Raw genomic sequence first — 18,034 nt, forward strand, 5'->3', positions numbered from 1 at the left:
CAAGTGACCCGTACACTGAAAGACCAACCCTTCATTTCATAGCACCATTCACAGCTTCAAGTTAATGGACATGAGGGAGTACTGGACACATTAACTGAAATAACAGCATTAACTAGTTTCATGCATCATACAGTTACTAAGACAGAGGCTGGCTGTTGAAAACACAAACTCCCACATTGCATGCTTTCATATGGAGTCTGCAGAAAAAGTTTTAACACAATGTGCAAACACTTCTGGACAATGGCAGATTCTCAGCTAAGGTGGCAGCAGGTAAGCAGCAGGAGCCTCACCTTATGTATCGCAATCAAGCTCGGGGAGGATTCCAGGCCATGGGGGGACAGCAGGACTGATGGAGAGGTGTGAGCTTGGAAAACAAAGTGTATTGTGAAACCAACACACACTGAATGAGCTTGCCTATATAATGTAGTCAGAATGAATAACAGTTCCATGAGCTTTTCTTAATGATTGTGTTGATGAACAATAGACATACATGGCCTTAGTTCTAATTTAACAGTTGTATGTGCAGATAATCAATGTGACTGATGTAATATGAAACCTTTAGACATTGCCTTATAGCTTGCTTGTAATATAAAAATGAGTCCATTTTATTTATAGCCCATTTTATTTATAGCTCATTTTATTTGGAACAAACATACCAGTTTCGAAAAAAAAAGAAAAAGAAAAAATACTGAGACTCGAGCTTTTTTCTTCCCACACTTTTGGCATGAGTACAGCTCTCCATTCTGTTGGCCTTGATTACTGTCTCTTCCAGATTCTGCTCACTTCTTCTGTTTCACCTGAGCCAGTGCCTCCACGACTTTCAGGTATCTTTCAGCCAATCTTTGGCTCCCAGAACAGTTTTTGGAGCCTTCATACAGCATGTCATTTAAGAATGGCTGTGTCTCAGAAGAGATTCTCCCCTTGCTGCCAAGATCAAAACTATGATTTTCACCAAAAAAAATTGGACTGTCTTGTAATAATGGTGTTGGTGGATGTGGGATTTAGCTCCAACTTATCAACCTCCTATAAAGTAAGTTAGCTATATTTGCCCTGAAGAGTGAAAGGCAGACAGGATTTTAACAAGTTTTATTTCACAAATTAGTGGTTATTTCAGTGGAACTTTAAGTTCTGTAGTCACATGCATTTGCCAACAATATGTAAGAAGCACGAATATGATGACAAGGTTGATTCAAGAAAGTAAATACCACTCGGTAGCAACAGAGAGCAGAGAGAGGTGATTTTGTACCATTCCTTTGTACAGTATATGCCCAGTAGTAGCCTTCTGTTGATCACCTTCTACGTGTATGTACACAGAGGTGACAACATGTTTCTGTTTTATTCAGGGGGCAGGGGTATGAACAGTCCCACCAGCCAGACACATACAGACTAACAGAGATTTTATCACATCTCTGAGGCTTCACATCCAAACATGCTCATTGACAGTATCAGTTTCAGACACTGCAATCATCTCCAAGCTCCTCTGCACGCTCCTGCCCTTATAGGGGAGACCCATAGTCAAGTTTATTCTCCTTCATTCCTTTCAGGAGAGCAAATAAAGTTTCCCTTGTTCCAGAGTCAAGAGGACAGACACATGTCCAACTTTGCCTTGCTCAAACTCCCACTGGACTCAGGAGGATGTAGTGGAGAAGGTTGGACAAATCCATTATAAAGAGCGTGGAACATTTGAAAAGCCATCACCTAAACCCTCTGGCACCCATGTACAGCTGCACCTGCAGCTCCTCTAGCCATGACACATGACACGATCGGAGAGCTCCAAACATTTCTGTTGAGTGCCTGTCTCAGGCATTTCTGCTTTCCAAGTCACGTGAGGGTGTACAAAAGCAAACTGATATTCCAGAGAGCCAGAACAGAAGCTGCAGTTGTGACCCCTCTCTTTATCGGGAAGGACTGCAGCATGGTGAGGCAGAATCATTTCTGATCTCTCAAAACAGTGTACTGGGGGCAGGCAAACCGTCTCACTTCCCCTCACCCACACTGCTCCACTATTTGAGCTGCCTTGCAGACACCTGGCACACATCCCACCACTTTTTAAACAATGCAGGACACAGAATGTGTGCATATGACATATGCAGCCCTCAGGTCATTTTACAGTCCCAAAGAACTGATATGAAATTAAGTAATCAGCTCCAATTATACTTTGTTAACAACTTCTAAATGTCACTCCACTAAGCGGTAGTGTTCTAGCAAAAACAGAAACATTACAAAAATAATCACAACATTTTAAAAGGTGTTGACCTATATTCAAACAAGAAACATCAGGTATGAGAAATAGAAAGCGTCTATTTCTGCCTCTCTCAGACACACACGCACACCTGCTTTGCTGCTGCTGACAGCAGATAGCTGCGGGGCTCTTCCTGAGAGACATCCTGCATACCACAAAATAGCTGTAGAATATGAACTGTGACCCCCTTCAGCTTTGATAGACTTGTCATTTCTCTCAAGCTTTTCCATCCATCATGCACACTCTTTCTAACGTTTAGCTCATTTATATGAAGATCCCTTGAGGGAATTTCATTGCATCTCTGACACTGCTTTAATTGCTGTCAGGTGGAAATAGTGAGTTTTTACATGTGATTAGTCCTATTTGTAACCATCTAATTTCATTGAACACTTCTGGTTGCTTCTTACTTGTATTAAATCAGTGTGATTTCCTGACATGGTCGTAAAATGAAACTCACTTTGGAGTTTCCTCATCCCCAGGTGTGCAGAGAAGACTGAAGATAGCAGTTTTAAAGAAATAATTTACTTTTGTGTCAAGGAGAGAAACTGTGTAACTTTTTGATTGCTTCTGTCCAGTAAAAGCTCTCTCTATTCACTCATCGTTTAAGATGATAGTCAAGAGAGCTACTAAAATAAAACCAACTATTGCCTGAGGCAGTTCCTGAAGTGGACCTGATCTGAGATTTGAAGGGAGATGGTGTTCTTTCCAGTCTTTAGATAACACAAATTTATCAACTACCAAACACAGCTGCCCTGCAGCATCTCCAGCACAGTCAAAACTTAACAACTTAGAAATCTTGTCAAATGAAAACTAACACTAAACTCCTATGCATCATCCCCTTTCTTAGACCAAAACACACAAACAAACAAAAAAATTTCAGATCAAAGTGGTCAGATCAAATTGCATAAACTTCAGGAAAATAAATCTGAAATTCTAGTTATCAACCCCAAGGGAACTTTAGGCTTTTATGGGGGTTTTCCAATCATCGCTGGAAAACAAAAGGAAGAAAAGCATTGCATGGGAACCTTTATAGTCCACCGCTGCATACACATATATGACCGACATGGGTAGTCTTAAGATAGGAGATGGCAATCTAGGGAATTTATTGCAGCTGATGGATAACATTTTGAAGCCCCAGGTAGCCTATACAAAGAAGATCTGTGCTCCTTGATTATGCTTGACACCTCTTTGAGGTTGTCAAGAGAGCCTTTGGGCCAGGTTTCCCAGAGGGTTCTTCGTGCTGCTGCTATAGAAAAAGAGAGTACGTTCAACAGGTGCTGAATGTAGCATCTTGTAGCAGCAAGAACAGCTCTCAGCTCTTTGGTCTGCATCCACAGGATGAAAGTATCTTGCATCCAGACCCATCTTCTTTTCTCCCTCAAGAAAAGGTAGGGAAGGGCAGTGGTTAGAGAAGCTTCCAGCTCCATGCTGAGCTACATGCAAAAATAGGAAGAGGCATCCAAACATTCCCCTTATTCTTTGCAGGAAAGACCAGGCTGCATTGCTTCAGGGCTTTTTTTTCTTTGGGGGTGAAAGAGTTTTGCACCATGAAAGGAAACACATACTACAGCCTGAGAACCCCAGCTTTAGGGCAATGATAAGGTTGAAACACTAAGCTCTCACAAGTCAGGAAATACCAAGTAGATGACACTTGGCCCTCTGCACTACGCAGAACCCTTTGACTGGCAGCATGACAAGACCAGGGAATAGACCCTTTTGCTCATCTTTTCCTGTAGTGCTGAATTGATTCCTCCAATTCTTTACAAAAGGTAGACTAGGTTCAAAACAAAACAAAACAAAAAAAACAGGGAAGTCTATCCAAAGTAGCCAGCTTCGATACTATGCAGAGGATGTAAAGAACCAGACTGTGGCCACAACTGCCTGATTAACTCCACTATTTGTATACCCTCCATTATTTGTTCAGCCTCATCTGTAAGCAGGTGTCATTCAAGATTTAGTCTTATTTATTATTGAACTTGATAACGATGGCAGACCAAGGGGGCCAGCCAAGAATGAGGCTCTTTTGCCCAAAACATGGTACAAACCCAAAGAGCTTACAGTCTATAAATAGGCAAGGCATATAAACACTGGGCAAGAAGACGTACTAAGGAAAGAAGATCAACTGTATGGGGAAGCAGAAGGTTGGAGCAAAATCTGCAGAGGCCAGAGACAGCCCAGACAAAACTATGAGTCACAAAGGATGTCAGCTTCGAGCTCCTCTGAGCTCGCTCCTACCAGCAGGGTTTCTGCTACCTCTTTTCTTTGGTTTTACCTCAATACTACATGTATTGTGAATCTGTGATTATCTCACCAGTTACTCTATCAAATCAGCAGTGCTGTGTCTACTGTGCTTCTGTGGGTTTGTCACCAGCCACTCAGATGTGTATCTCTATCAGCCATTTCATCTTGGTGTCAGATCTAGCTTTGCCATCTAGTAGGAAATACTCTGACTCTCTCATTGCCTTGCATCTCTCCTGGTCTTGTGTCTAATGAGCGTAAACACTGACACTTCAGAAGAGCAGCACTGTATACCCATTTTGCACTGGAGAAAATTACTGCACTAGGTGCAGACAAATAGACATTTGAGCTCTGCTTTTTGCCATTTTTCCTTCAGAAAGAAATCAATTATCAGTGCATTAATATTGCCTTGTAATTTTATTGCAAACTAATGGAAGTCCATCACCAAGCAATGACAGAACTTTTGCTCTGGGAGTCATTCAGCACCTGGAAAGGGGAAACTTAAACAGAAGAGCAATTTACCAAATGAACACTTCTTTCAAAAAATCTTTCCCTTTCTCTCAGAAATGTAATTTATGGAACCTTTCAAGGAGGAAACAAGATGGAAAGATAAAACCTTCTGTTCAAAGTTCAGATTTGCAACTAAATCCACTTAGGCTGAAATCCATCAAAAATTTGACATGCTTGAAAACTGCCTTCCCAGGAGGACACAGTCTGAAACATAATCCCATTAAATACAGTGTGGAAAATAAGTTGTCCACTTTGTTTTGTCTTGCTCACCAGAATTCATGTAATAAATGCTTCAAAAAGAAACTCTGTGGATACATGCAATGAAATGAACAGGCCATACGCTTTCTGCAGGCTGAACCCCTCCTGGTGTCCCACAGTCAAGAGCAGCTCATATGTTAGGCCATATTTTCCCTCTTGTCCACATGAGCCTGCTCTGAGCTCTCACGAGTGCTAATAGTTAATTAATGTCAAGGCAAGCCACATCATTAAAGACACTTTCTTTTTACAGAACTGTATTCTACCTTTCAATAGTTTCTGTTGAGATTTTTTTCCATTTGAGATTTTTCCCATTTGAGGGCCTATCTGACGGGCAACTGAATGGCAAGTGCTGAAAAATGAAGGTCCCCAGTTTTCCCCCTCCTCCCCTCCAGACTTATGCAGCGGGGTAGAGAAACAAGGGATTCCCCTACTTTCAGCCCTTCCCAGAGGGTACAGAGCAGACCGTGCTGCTCTTGCACTCCCTCCCGTGGAGGATCCCTAAAATGTCATAGAAGAAGACAGGCGACCTCACTGTCCCTGAGGATGCTGCGCAAGTGATGCCACCGGGCTGTATTTGCAACAGAACGACAGGAGGAGAAATGGAGAAAGGTCTGTATAGACCCCCCTCTCTGCTTTTTATCTTACATCTCTGAATTCTTTGATGGCTGCCTCCCAAAAGTAAGCCATCCTACAGACCAGAGAGAATTTACTAAACAAACAAACATATGGTGAAGTCACAGACTTCTTTAGTTTCTTTGCTGCCAGTCTTTTTAATTTCTGTACCCCCACGTGGGGACAAAGGTATCTTTAGAATATGTGCTGTCCTCCACTACAACATAGCATACTTGGGACCAGGTTTCACTTACTTGATTTCATTTATTTGATAGAAATTTCCGCTTTAAAAAGTGACATTTGCTACAGTGATTTTTCACTCTAACAGGCACATCAGCCCACATGATGGCTACTCTCTGGCCTTAAGCAGTGCTATACAGCACTATTGGCATAAAAAGGTGGCACACAGTAACCACAGCACTTGACAAATACAACCTTACAGAGCCTGGGTCAGCTTCACTGGCACCCCTTTGGCTGCACTAAGTGGCATCAATGTAGATGCTAAAGTGAACGAGAACCGATTAAAACACTGTGATTAAATGCATTAAATAATTCTTCACCTACTCAGATGGACATGAGAACAAATACATTAACTGGAGCAACTGAACCAGAGCCAGTTCGGAAGCCATGTTCAACGTGTCCTTACGATACCTGCCTCTGATAGTAACTCTCCTTTTAAGACCATTAGGTTCACCTCGTGGTCCCAAATAAGAATCCAGTGTCTTTGGATGCCTATAGAAAGTCAGGATGAAGGCAAGTGCACTACAGCCAGCTTGGCACACATGTATCAGCCTCACTGAGAAGAGTTTCTCACATTTTAATATCACTGCCTTTCTGATATGCTGCCAACATCATATTTCCACCTTGTATTCACCAAAAAGGGGTCCCAGAGCCTAAGCTCTACCGTTAGCAGAAAGATGCCACTGTAAAGAGCAGCACCTAGCAAAGAAAAAGGTTTGGGAATCAATTCTCTAGATTGCATGATCTAGATCCCAAGATCTGTGATACTTTAGGACACGTGGTCTGGTTTAACAGCATTTCTGTTCACATAGTCATGTTATGGCTAAAATATGGTTAAATGGTTTGTGTGTCCACCAAAATGTCACCCTCTCTTCTCCCCCTCCTTCAAAGTAGTAATGATGAGACTCAATGGCAGACTTTTACTCAGACTAAGCTCCACCACTCCTCTGCTTTACTCCAGATAAGAGCAAGAGAAAGATAATGAAACTGAGTCATTGCTTTCCCTCCCTGACATCCACACATGCCTGCAATCTGCAGGTTTTCTCTGTACTGCAGCTTGCTACATGGATCATAGCGAGTCCATCCTGATTACCATTAAAATGGCTCTTTATCTGGCATTACTTTCATTTCAAAAAATGTACAGACATCTCCTGAGCATTTACGCTGTTTATTTACTGACAGTATCTTGCTTTAATACTGAACAAAAGTCAGAATATTGATAAATACATGATAAACCTAGCCTGAACAAAAGACTGTGAGCACTTTATGGCAGTAATTGTATCCTAAAAATCTGTAAAATACAGCATGCAGCCATGACATAAAGAAACAAAGAGCATTCCAGCGCAATGGAATTTTTCTTTGTTTTCATGTAAGTACTCTGTAGGTACTCTAGGACAAAGAGTCAAAGATTTATAGCATATGTATGACAGCTAATTTGTATACAGTTTAAAAACGAACACCTAAAAGACAGGAAAGTATACTATTACATCCTCAGAACAAATTTAAGGTAGCACAAAAGAAAAAAAGATCTTTATTCAGTGACTCACAAGATGACAGAACAAGCAGCCTAAAGTAAATGAAGAAAAAAAGCTAGGTTTTGGATAGGTATGAGGTAAACATTCTTGAGCGAGTGTTCTAGCAGCACACTGAGCAAGCCAGGGAGAGAGCTGGAAAGGATCGCCTTCAGGAAATGTTTTCTCTTTCTGTCCCGACAAGAATTCTAGGATGTATTCTCTATTAGCCTGGATTTTCAGCAGCTGATGAAATACTTAGTGGTCATTTTTAAAAGCTAATAAATTAGAAAGGGGAAAAAAATTCACTGAAGGGCAGTTACTAACTCATCAAGGCAATTTCTTCTGCAATGACTGGCTAAAACTTCAGTTTGGGGGACTGACTCCACACAAACTTACTTCACGGGTTCTGTGGTAAGATGTGACACTACATTAACTTTGCTTCTTTGAAGACCGTTCAAAATTTGGTAAAGTCATATTAAGAAACCCTCTGATACTAAGTGTTACCACACCAATCTAAATACCAGTCCATATACTTTTGGGTAGCTTTCACCTCCCCGTAACCAAGGTTTGTATCCTTGTATCCCATGCATACCACTGCACTACACCAATGGCTGTAATTCAGACCCATTCCCTATGTAGATGGGGCAACTAGGCAAAGATTGAAAAAGTGCAGGAAAAAATGCAGTTATTTATGCTATGCCTGCTCATCTCTGCTCAGTTCTTTGCTTATGGCCAATTTCTTGCTACATCTTAAGTTATCTCTCCTTTTCCTTTGGCATAAATTACTCTGTGTAACATCAGCATATTGTAAACTGTAAGTTTTTTCCTGAAGCATTTCCTCTTTTCAGGCTCACAGCCACTGTTGCACTGGACAGTGTTTTATTTACCACCACAGATAAATATGAAGGCAGTGATTATCAGTTAATAACCACAAGTGGATAGAGAAATGTCAACAGAAGCATATACTGTGAGACTACAAGGGGCCGTTGAGACCAAAATGATTGGCAACACCAGAATTTTGTTGTAGAAGATAGTAGAGGGGCAGAGGAGGGAAGGGCAGTATTCACATGTCAAAAACTATTTTGACTATATTATTTCTGAAGAAAGCATTCCAGCTTTTCACTGTGAAATGACTTTCGTCGTGAATTTTTCATCTGAACTTTTTAAAAATCCACCTCAAAACACAATATTGAATCAACCAGAAAATTAATAAGCATTTGGGGTTTGATCCTAAAGAAAATACAAAATGTTTGGAAATCCCTGAGTTCTTTGCAAAACGTAACCTCCATTCACTCTGCAGCTTCCCCAAGAACATATGAATTTGTTCAGATAAAAAATGTCACTCCTGAACCAAACTCAGACCTTTATTTGCCGTTCAAAAATAGGTCTTTGATCCCAACTCTTTCTTACTCAGTTTTTAATTTTCAGGCGCCTCTGCACTTCCTGGTCTCAGGCCTGACAGGAAATGGAAGTACCAAAATACCATGAAAATGGCTGCGCCTGTGGTGAGGCTGGTCTGGCTGAAGGAATGGAAACACTAGCAAAGTCCTGAGTGAGCCAGATCTTGAAAAGATTCATAGCCCGATTTCCAAACCAACAGGGTTCAGATAGGTTTTGGATAGCAGCTAAACCTTTGGAGGCTTCTCAAAATGAACCAAACCTTGAGGTTTGCCAATGGTCAAGGACTACACACGGCTGTTCCTCGAGGTATTCAGTGGGCAACAGGGGACAGATGAAAGCATCACAACTGGCCAAAATATGCATGATCTACTTTTTGTCTCCTTTGTCCTGCTCTTCCCTCCCCACCCACATTCACTTCTACTCTTCACTTCTAGGTTTAAAATCTTACGGGTGTGCAGTCAACCTGCCATCTCCATTATGTCTTCCACATTATAAGGTACAGTTTATGTTGGCTGCATACAGAAAAATTACTTCTAACCTCGATCAAAAGTTTTGCTGACTCTTTCAATAATACCTCTTACAGGTTTTGTTTTTGTTTCTTTAGTGAGAAGTGTCTCGAGAGTTTATTGCAAGGAAGCATTGTTGAAAGTGTTTTATTTTCAGAGCTGATGTACCCTTGGTTGTACCAATGCCCATTTGCAGTAACAATGCTGTTAGGATCTGGAGCCACTTACAGTTTTATTTATGGTCTTGGTTTTTCAGTCACAATTAGAGTAACTTTTCCAAATGTTTGGGTTTGCAGGCGCCATCCAAATGGGTCCTTAACTTGGAAAGCTTTGATTGTGTTTAGCTTCCCTTTACCTAACTACCTTAGTGGTCCATCTTATATTGGTGAGTGTTGTGGAAGCTATCCAGCGCATTAAATGCTATTGAATACTCACAAAGCATGTGCCAAGGGAGAAAAAGAAAACAATTGTTCCCTGAAATATTCAGCCTCTGATGAAAGGAACTTTTAACAGGCAGAGGTGTTCATTTCAAGAAGCGATTTCAAGCAAACTTTCTTCCTTTGTAAGATCTAAGATCAATATTGTATTGAGAAGGACACATGGTTCAGCAAGGCTTTGAAAGAATAAAATTAAATAGTTTGTGGTATGTTACAAGTCATCAAGATTTTAAAATAAGAAATACTCATGTCCTATTTTTTGTACAAGTACATGCACACACACAACACTGCAGCTGAGATAAAAACTAAGCTGATGGTTCCAAAAATACAGCATAAACAATGCCAAAGTAAGTGTGGCAGTAAATGCAGTGATCATAAACTTACTTATTTAAGGAACAAAATGAGCTTTCTTCAAAACACTGTGTTTCAAAACAAAAGTAACTATACCCTCAAGATATGACTATTCCGCTAATACAATATGCCGATAAGGCTCAGCTCTCATCGGTTTCATACATCCAGAAAAAATGGGTGCATCTCACAAAGCAGAATAAAAATACAGCATTGCAAAAACATTCCAACAACGTGTTACAAGAATTGCAGACTATTACCTGCCTTTCCATAAACAAGGTAAAAGGACAAGATTACTTAAGATATTTTCTGGAATGTAAGAATGTTTTACATTAGTATTTGACACAAGGGGAGGAAAAACCAGAAGCAGCCAAATTGGCTACAGTCCCTCCAGGTCTCATTGTTTCTTATGAGACAGCTCTCAGCCTACCTTCCCAGAATGAAAGCCATTTTTTCTGTTGCCAATGTTTGTTTATTTGAAATAACAATAAATATAATACTAAATAATGGTCTCCTCCTCCATGCATCCCTGTGGCTCAGTTAGCAATTCAGAACTGAAATATTATGTTTCCCCTCACTTTGTCTATTATTGCAATATGTTCCTACTCAGGAGACGAGTCCAGGAGCAACTTTAGCAAAGAGTATTTTTTGATGACAAGAGACCAAGATTGGTACAAATGCAAAGTAGCTTTGGGCTATCTCTAACCCAGTGAACCCACAAGAACTTTGAAACTCTTGGACCCTGGTGCACATCCTGGCTCCCCAATAAAGATTCAGGTGTGCATCAGCCCACCCCTCCTGTCCCTCCTCTACCCTGGCACACAGACAGGGACCCAAGTGAGTTCTGGCTGGGTCCACAGTTTGGGCAGAGAGGGGTATGTTACAACACTCATACACTCGCTTTAGATATAGCCATGAGGACCACGGGACCAGACTCTAGACTGCCTGATGCATCTCAACTACCAGCTGACTACTCTGATGCATCCGCCTGCCAGAAATTGTCCTGATAGCTATTATTAAGGTTGTAGGAAGCCATATGGTTATCAGTCCCTGCAGACTTGCAGTCACATAAGACTGTTAGGCAATCAGAAATCTCTTGGAGGTGTTATTTGTGTGAAAACTCTGTAATTTCTTGCTCTTGGACTATTGCAAAACTTCCAACATCTGAAAATATTCACCTGAACTATAGACATGGGTGGTCGTTGTGGGTATTTCTGCCTGAGGGAAATGCAAAAATATTATTCCTAATTAAATGGGGATACAGCTCTGTAAACTACTGAAAGTCTTCTCTGAAAGTAATACTTGCTCTGCTTCTGGAGCTAGCGAGGACATAAAGTTAAAACAGCCCAGAAATCTGTTTAGACAGACGAAAAACATAAAGACAGATGCTGATACCCCCCTCCCTGCCCAGCCATCATCCAGTTTGTCGCTTAGAACCCAGAGCTGCTCAACACCCAGGCAAGGAGAAAACCTTTGATCCATGTAGTCATCTTTTGGAAAATGACCTTAACTTTAGTGTTGCTTTTGCTAGAGGGAACTTTAATTTTATTACCATATCATTGCTAAGGTTCATCTTCTGGCAGATTTACCACTGTGGTTAAGGAGACTGTGCCCCTGATATTACCATCACCTGGCAAGCTGCATATACCCATGACAGTGTGATACCATCAGGGATGTGCACACCCTCCCCATAATCATCCCGCAGTTTTCGTGAAACTCAGGTCCACAGTCAAACATGCTCTATCCCCGTGGCCTCTGGTTATTTATGAAAAATCAGTCTTTCTTTGTTATTCTTTCAATCACAAATAAAAAGAAAATCTTAATCTGATGTGTAGAAAAGAACGGTAGTTATCTGCCATCACACACTGGCACGGCAGGTGAAAAAAAGTCATACATTTTCTTGGTCTACACAGCCTACGTTTGTTTTTCTTTATAATTATGCAGATACTATCCATGAATATTTGAGAAAGGTACATGTGGGAAGGGGTTATACAGTCTGTAAGCTATAAGCAAAATGACTGTAGGAGTAAAGAATGATTTAGTGCTGTGGTATTTGTTGCTGTAATAGCATTGCTTTTTTTGTTGTTGTTTAAATAGGAAGTACAAAAATAGTAGAAATAAACCTGTCTCATTCAAAGTTGAGTCTCGTGGAAAGAAGTAAAAAGTATGTGTGCATGAGTGTGTGCATGTGTTGTTTTCTTCCTACGGGTGTCTGACTGTTCATTATTCATTTTATGGAAGGATTTCTAATGTAGTCCAGTATTCCTCTGGGCTAGCCATCTCTGTAAGAAGAGCACAGGCAGTGGAAACACTAGCATGGGCTCACTACCTACAGTCCTCTACTAACAAGGCTAGCTACCCCTAACAAAATGTTCAAGTTCAATTCAGTCCAAAAGCTTAAAGTCTCCAAAGCTCTTACCTTTTTGGTAGCAAAGGGTGGGGATTCCACCAGGATTGACTTTTCTGGTCATGGTTCATAAAGATGCACACTACTATAAGGTACAGAAATGAACAATACACGCTGTGGATGGGTGAAACAGGGAACAGAGGGACTTCAGACATCTCTCAGCTAACAGAGAAGTCAAACACATCTGCATCAGTCTATGACATTTAATTTTTTAAGAGTTTGCCCAAGTGCCCTTGGCCAGATTTTTCTTCCCTTCCGTGAGGCAGGCAATCACTCACTGAATGACAGTTACATTCAGCCGTGATTTATATACATCTCTTACAAGGTTTTGGCATCATTTGAGTCATGGATCATTTAAAGACGATATAACAGTCACAGTCACTCTTATTTTACATTTGGACAAATTAAGTTTTGGTCGCGTTTCCAGTTTACTTCCGTGCTAATATTTAGGACTTTTTTATGTACAGAAGAAAGAATATAACATGTAATCTCTTGTAAATTCTGTTTACACATTTGTGAAAGTGAACTTGGAATTAAATTGCAGTGTTAACCTGTTAACTAGAATGGTATATATCACCTGACAGTCTAAGGGTGCTTCAAATGAGGTTCTTTAAAAGTAAAAGATGAGAACCACTTGACTTTATCTGTCTCACACTTTCAAATGCCACACACTATAAAATTCATGGAGAAAACTCGTTCCTTCAAGGTTTTCAATTAGCAGCTTCTAATCTACAAATCATTTCCGAAAAAAACTAGACAAGAAGGCAAAACTTTTTCTGAAGAATTTCAGGTATGAACAGCTCAGCCATTCCCCACCACCGTTTCTCCTTGAGCTGCCCCCTTACTCAAAAAGAAAAGGAAAAAAAAAGAGAAAGAAAAAGAAAGGAAAAAACCCAACTCTCAGTATTTTACAGAAATTTTCTGAAAGACTGAGACAAAAATAGGGTCTATTTCACTCTGCAGCTGCCTGTAACTTTAGCGTAATAAACTCTAAAGGGCACAGCCCTCACCAAAACACTTAAAAACAGCTTGAAAGGGGTACTCGCTGCCCGTTATGTTTACTCAAGCACTTGTTTAAAAACACATTTAAGGAAAATGTTTTTATTTCTACAGATTGCATTAATTATAGCTTTGCAAACACTGCAAGCTCTACAAGAAGACTGAACTGAGCTATTAGCTGCAAACCTCAGGTCTTGGCTAGAGAAGTGGTTATGGCTTATTTAGCAAGCCTAATGAATTGGCTCACCCATCTCTACACGGAGTTCCATGTTTAGCATCATGGAGCCTGGAATAGCCAAAGAGGCTTGTTTCACGTCGCTTTATAATTAAAGTAAGATCTGTCAACCCGAGACGGTCCAAAAGCAGACCTCACTGCAGCATTATTCCTCTTCGGGAAAATAAAAGCATTAACATGGCCATTAACATCGGCCCGAAGCTCGGCGGAGACCCGCAGTAAACTTCCACTTAGCTGCCACGGGCCGTGCTCTCCCCTGGAAAAACGCGAAGGGGCGGCGGTGCCGGCTGCTCACCGCGCCGCGCCCCGCGCTGCCGGACAAGCCGCGGCGGAGCTCCCCACCTCGTCTGCGGGCTCCATCCTCCGCCCAAAGCGGGGAGCAGCCCTTTGCCCGGCAGCTGAGGGGCGCGGGGAGGCCACACGCCGCCCGGGGGGAGCGCATCAGCCCGCCCAGGTGCGCCCCGGGGGACCGACCCGCCGGGCGCCCGGCGCCCGGCGCCAGGCGCCCAGCGCCCAGCGGCGGGGCGGCCTTACCGTGAGGGCGGAGAGCTTCTGGGCCGGCACGGCGGGGAGCAGCTCCGGCAGCAGCAGCAGCAGCGGCACCCACATCCTGAGGCGGCGGCGGCGGCAGCGGCGGCGGGCACGCAGCGGCTCCGGGAAGCGGAGGAGGGGGACTCTCCTTGGGATGCCGCTCCCCCCTCCGACGCCTGCTTTGGCTCCTTTTCAGTCTCTCCCGCTGGGAGGTCTCAGCTGAGGTCCTCTATTTTCTTTTTCCCCACCCCACCCCTTGAAATTTGGGGACGGGAGTATAGCAGAGAGGCGGCAGTTTCTCCCTCTCTCAGTGTCCCTCCCTCGCTCCTGGAGAGCCAGCCCCGGCTCGGAGATGCTCCCCAGCCTCTCCTCTCCGGGCGCCCTCCCGCCGCGCAGGCACTGCCGGGGGGATCCTCCGGACCCCGCCGCCTCCCCCGGGGCGCCGCCCCTCCCTCCGCCTGGGACGGTCTGCTGCCTAGCCCTGGGGGTCGCTTTCTTTCCCCTCCAGCCTCCTCTCCCCCGTGGCGGGGGAAGCGGGAGGAAAAGATTGGGACGGGAAGGGAGGACCCTCCCACACCAGCCCTCCGGTGTCCGCCGCCGGCGGGGGGCCGCGGGGAAGGCACTGCCGCAGCTGCGGAGGCTGGCGGTGTGCGACCTCACCGAGCCGCTCTTCCCCTTTTCCTCTTATCCTCCCCCTCCCCAGCCCGGCCTCCTCTTTCTCCTCCCAGACCCACAGATCCTCGCCGATTAACCCTCCCCGGTGCTCCCGGGGGTACGCCGGCTTGCTCCCCCGCAGGGCTCATTTTCCCCCGCCTCCTGCTGAATCAACATGTACAAATACCGGCAGCCCTTGGCAGGGCGGGGGTGAGAGGCGCCCCGACCCCCTCCCGGTGCGCCCCGACCCTGGCCCCGCCGCCCGCCCGGTGCGCCGCGCCGCGCCGCCCGCCCCGCCGCCCGCCGGGCACCGCACGGAGCAGGGAGCAAGGGCCGAGGCAGCCAGATTTCTGGCGGGGGCAAAAGCCGGGCAGCATCGCCCGGTGGGGCAGGGAGCGGCAGTCGGGCGTCGCTGGGGGCTGCCAGGCCTTCTGGCACGGCGGGGAGCGGGCACTGCTTGCCCGGGGCGGAGTACCCCGGGGAGATGCAGGGCGCTGCGAAGCTGCCGCTACGCGTGCAGTAAATGCCAGGTGAAACCTTCCTTCCGACAGTTTTGCGCTTTTCTCGCTTATCTTTTAGGAGCCAAATAGAGGTATTTTATTATTTCCTTACTGTGAGCCGCCAGAGGATCTCCTTCCCCCCGGCTGCTTGAAAGAAACCTTTTTACTGCGATTTTGTCAATGGAGGAGTCCCCCGCTCCTCCCCTGAGACCCGCGGCTCGCTGACAGCCTGCAGATATCCCCACGGTTCAGTGGTGCTACCAGGGAGTCTGAAGCTATCAGGGCTTGCTTTATTCTTAGGGTGTGCACATTTGTGGGAGAGGACCTGGGCGTGAAAGGGCTTTACGAAGGCTGAAAAAGCGGTACACTCCCAGCACACAAGTGACAATTTCCCCAAGTGTCCAGATCTGACCTTGCAGGCTTGTCACACCCTGGCAGTCAGTCACACACGGCCCCAGCCAGCGCTCGGGATGGAGCGTGCTCTCCAGAGCAGTAGCTGCATGCACGATGAACCAAGGCAGAGAGAAGCAGGTATTAATTACAGACAGACTTGGGTGCCCTGCTTGAGACACCTGCTGCTGACTTCTCCAGATCCTATGATGTTCAAGGTGTGCAGCCAACAAACTAGTCACAGCTTCTCCAGGTCTCAACTGAGCACCCAGAGTCACGAGAATTTGGAAAGCCCTCTTTTCAAAAAGTTTGGTTTTAAACAACTCAATTATCGACACAAAGTATGTGCATGCATGTGTGTGTGTGTGGCCTGTCATATCTCCTGGGCTTTTTAAATGGGAAAAAGAAAAGAAAGCTATCATATGGCATTGCCTAGGTCAGAGCATGTTTGAGACCCTTCACTGCACCACACAGACCTCCATCAGTCTCAAACTAGCAGCATCTCACACAGAGGTAGCAGATTGCCATTTGCTGCAGTAGGCAGCGCAGGACATTTTGCCAGCATGGGCTTCACAGCCCTTTCCTCTCAGCTGGGAGGTGATGAAACTTGGCAACGTTGATGTCTCTGTCAGAGCCAGAAGGAGCTTTTTACCTTGTGACCGTGACTCCAGCCTCTTTCATACCTCAAAGTTATTCTCCATATGTACCTAGTCCCGTTTTGCCCTCATCAAACCTCTCATTCCCATTGCCTTGTCAATGCAGTCAGTCTCACCTCTCCAGAATCATCTGCCCAGTCCTCTTCATCTGTGCCAGTCCATCCTGGTCTGTCCCTCTGTTCGGGTCTGGGCCCCCTTCATCACCAAGCAGTCCTACAGCCCCATGCCTGCTTTCCCTTCTGCCACCCTCTTTGTAGCTTGCTAGCCCCACAGCCCCTTCGCCTTCAGCTCAGTGTCCGCCTGTGCACTGCCGGCGTGCCGCTGGGCAAAGGCACTTCACGGCGGACAGTCCCTTTGCTTTCGGTTTATCTGTCAGGACATACTAAACGGCACAGCAGTTTGGATTTGACATTGCAGGAAAAAATCTGTGCTCTGAATAGATGAGAAAAGTATCTAATAAAAACAAGCTGCAGGTTTTTGAGGGTTTATAACTTAGTCAAATTTGAGTGGATTTCCACAGAGTTGGCAATAGCCAAAAGGCCAAAACTCTGCAAAACGGGAAGTCTAGAATCCAGAAACTGGTGGCATTATGGTTTTAAAATAAAGATGCCTTGCCAAAATATACACTATTATTTTGTCCACTGTCATTTCCCCAGCTTTTTTTCTCAAGAGACTTGACTATGCTGCTTAAAATTTCTTCCCTTTCTTTGCCCCCCGTCCCAGAAGATAATTCAGCCTAAAGTAAATATTTTTAAAGGAAAATGTGAGATCAAGTGATAAAAGACAGAATGATTTTAACAGGCAGAGCTTCCAGCCACCACCGTGGTGGTAAGAAACCTACCTGCCTCCAAGAACTTCCAGTCTGATTAGATAAGGGATACAAAAAGGGAAAGAAATTGTTTTCCTCATTATAGCTGGGGAATGACTATGAGAGAGTCACGTCAGTATTGCTTAGAGGTGTTGATCTGCTATTTAAAAAGGAGGCATTTCCAGAAGGACTCATGGGTCCATTCACAACAATACATCGTGAGTGTCCCCTGTGCATAGATGCCACTGAAGGAAAATTTTGTTTTACGTGACTTGCTGTAGTTTGTCAGTGGTGGGTTTATCCTGAGCGCAGCCCTCAGCCCCCATGGCCAGCCAGGTTCTGAGTCATGTGTTGGGGTTAGTTTTGACCCAGCTGCCACCTCACACCAGGACCGTGTCCAGACTTGATCTGTGCTACATTAGGAATTGTACCCAAGTTTCCTGAGGTCCTACACTTCTGCTCTCATAATGAGACCCACGTTTTCTCCTCTTCCCCCAAGTCTTCCTAGAACTGTTGTAGAAAGCAACTCACGTTGCTTAGATGAGTGA

General features: G+C 44.3%; 1 protein-coding gene across 2 annotated transcripts in view; it reads right to left on the reverse strand.

Moving 5' to 3' along the window:
• The window catches only part of SMOC2 (SPARC related modular calcium binding 2), a 151,155-nt gene extending 136,492 nt beyond the window's left edge, over nt 1-14,663 (reverse strand). For both annotated transcript variants that reach the window (XM_050894770.1, XM_050894769.1), the window contains exon 1: nt 14,482-14,663. In XM_050894770.1, coding sequence (XP_050750727.1) covers nt 14,482-14,556 — 75 coding nt within the window. In that variant the 5' untranslated portion in view covers nt 14,557-14,663. The remainder of the gene's footprint in view (nt 1-14,481) is intronic.
• Between the last annotated feature and the right edge of the window lie 3,371 nt (nt 14,664-18,034).

Source organism: Gymnogyps californianus, chromosome 3, assembly GCF_018139145.2.
Source record: "Gymnogyps californianus isolate 813 chromosome 3, ASM1813914v2, whole genome shotgun sequence".
NCBI lineage: Eukaryota > Metazoa > Chordata > Aves > Accipitriformes > Cathartidae > Gymnogyps > Gymnogyps californianus.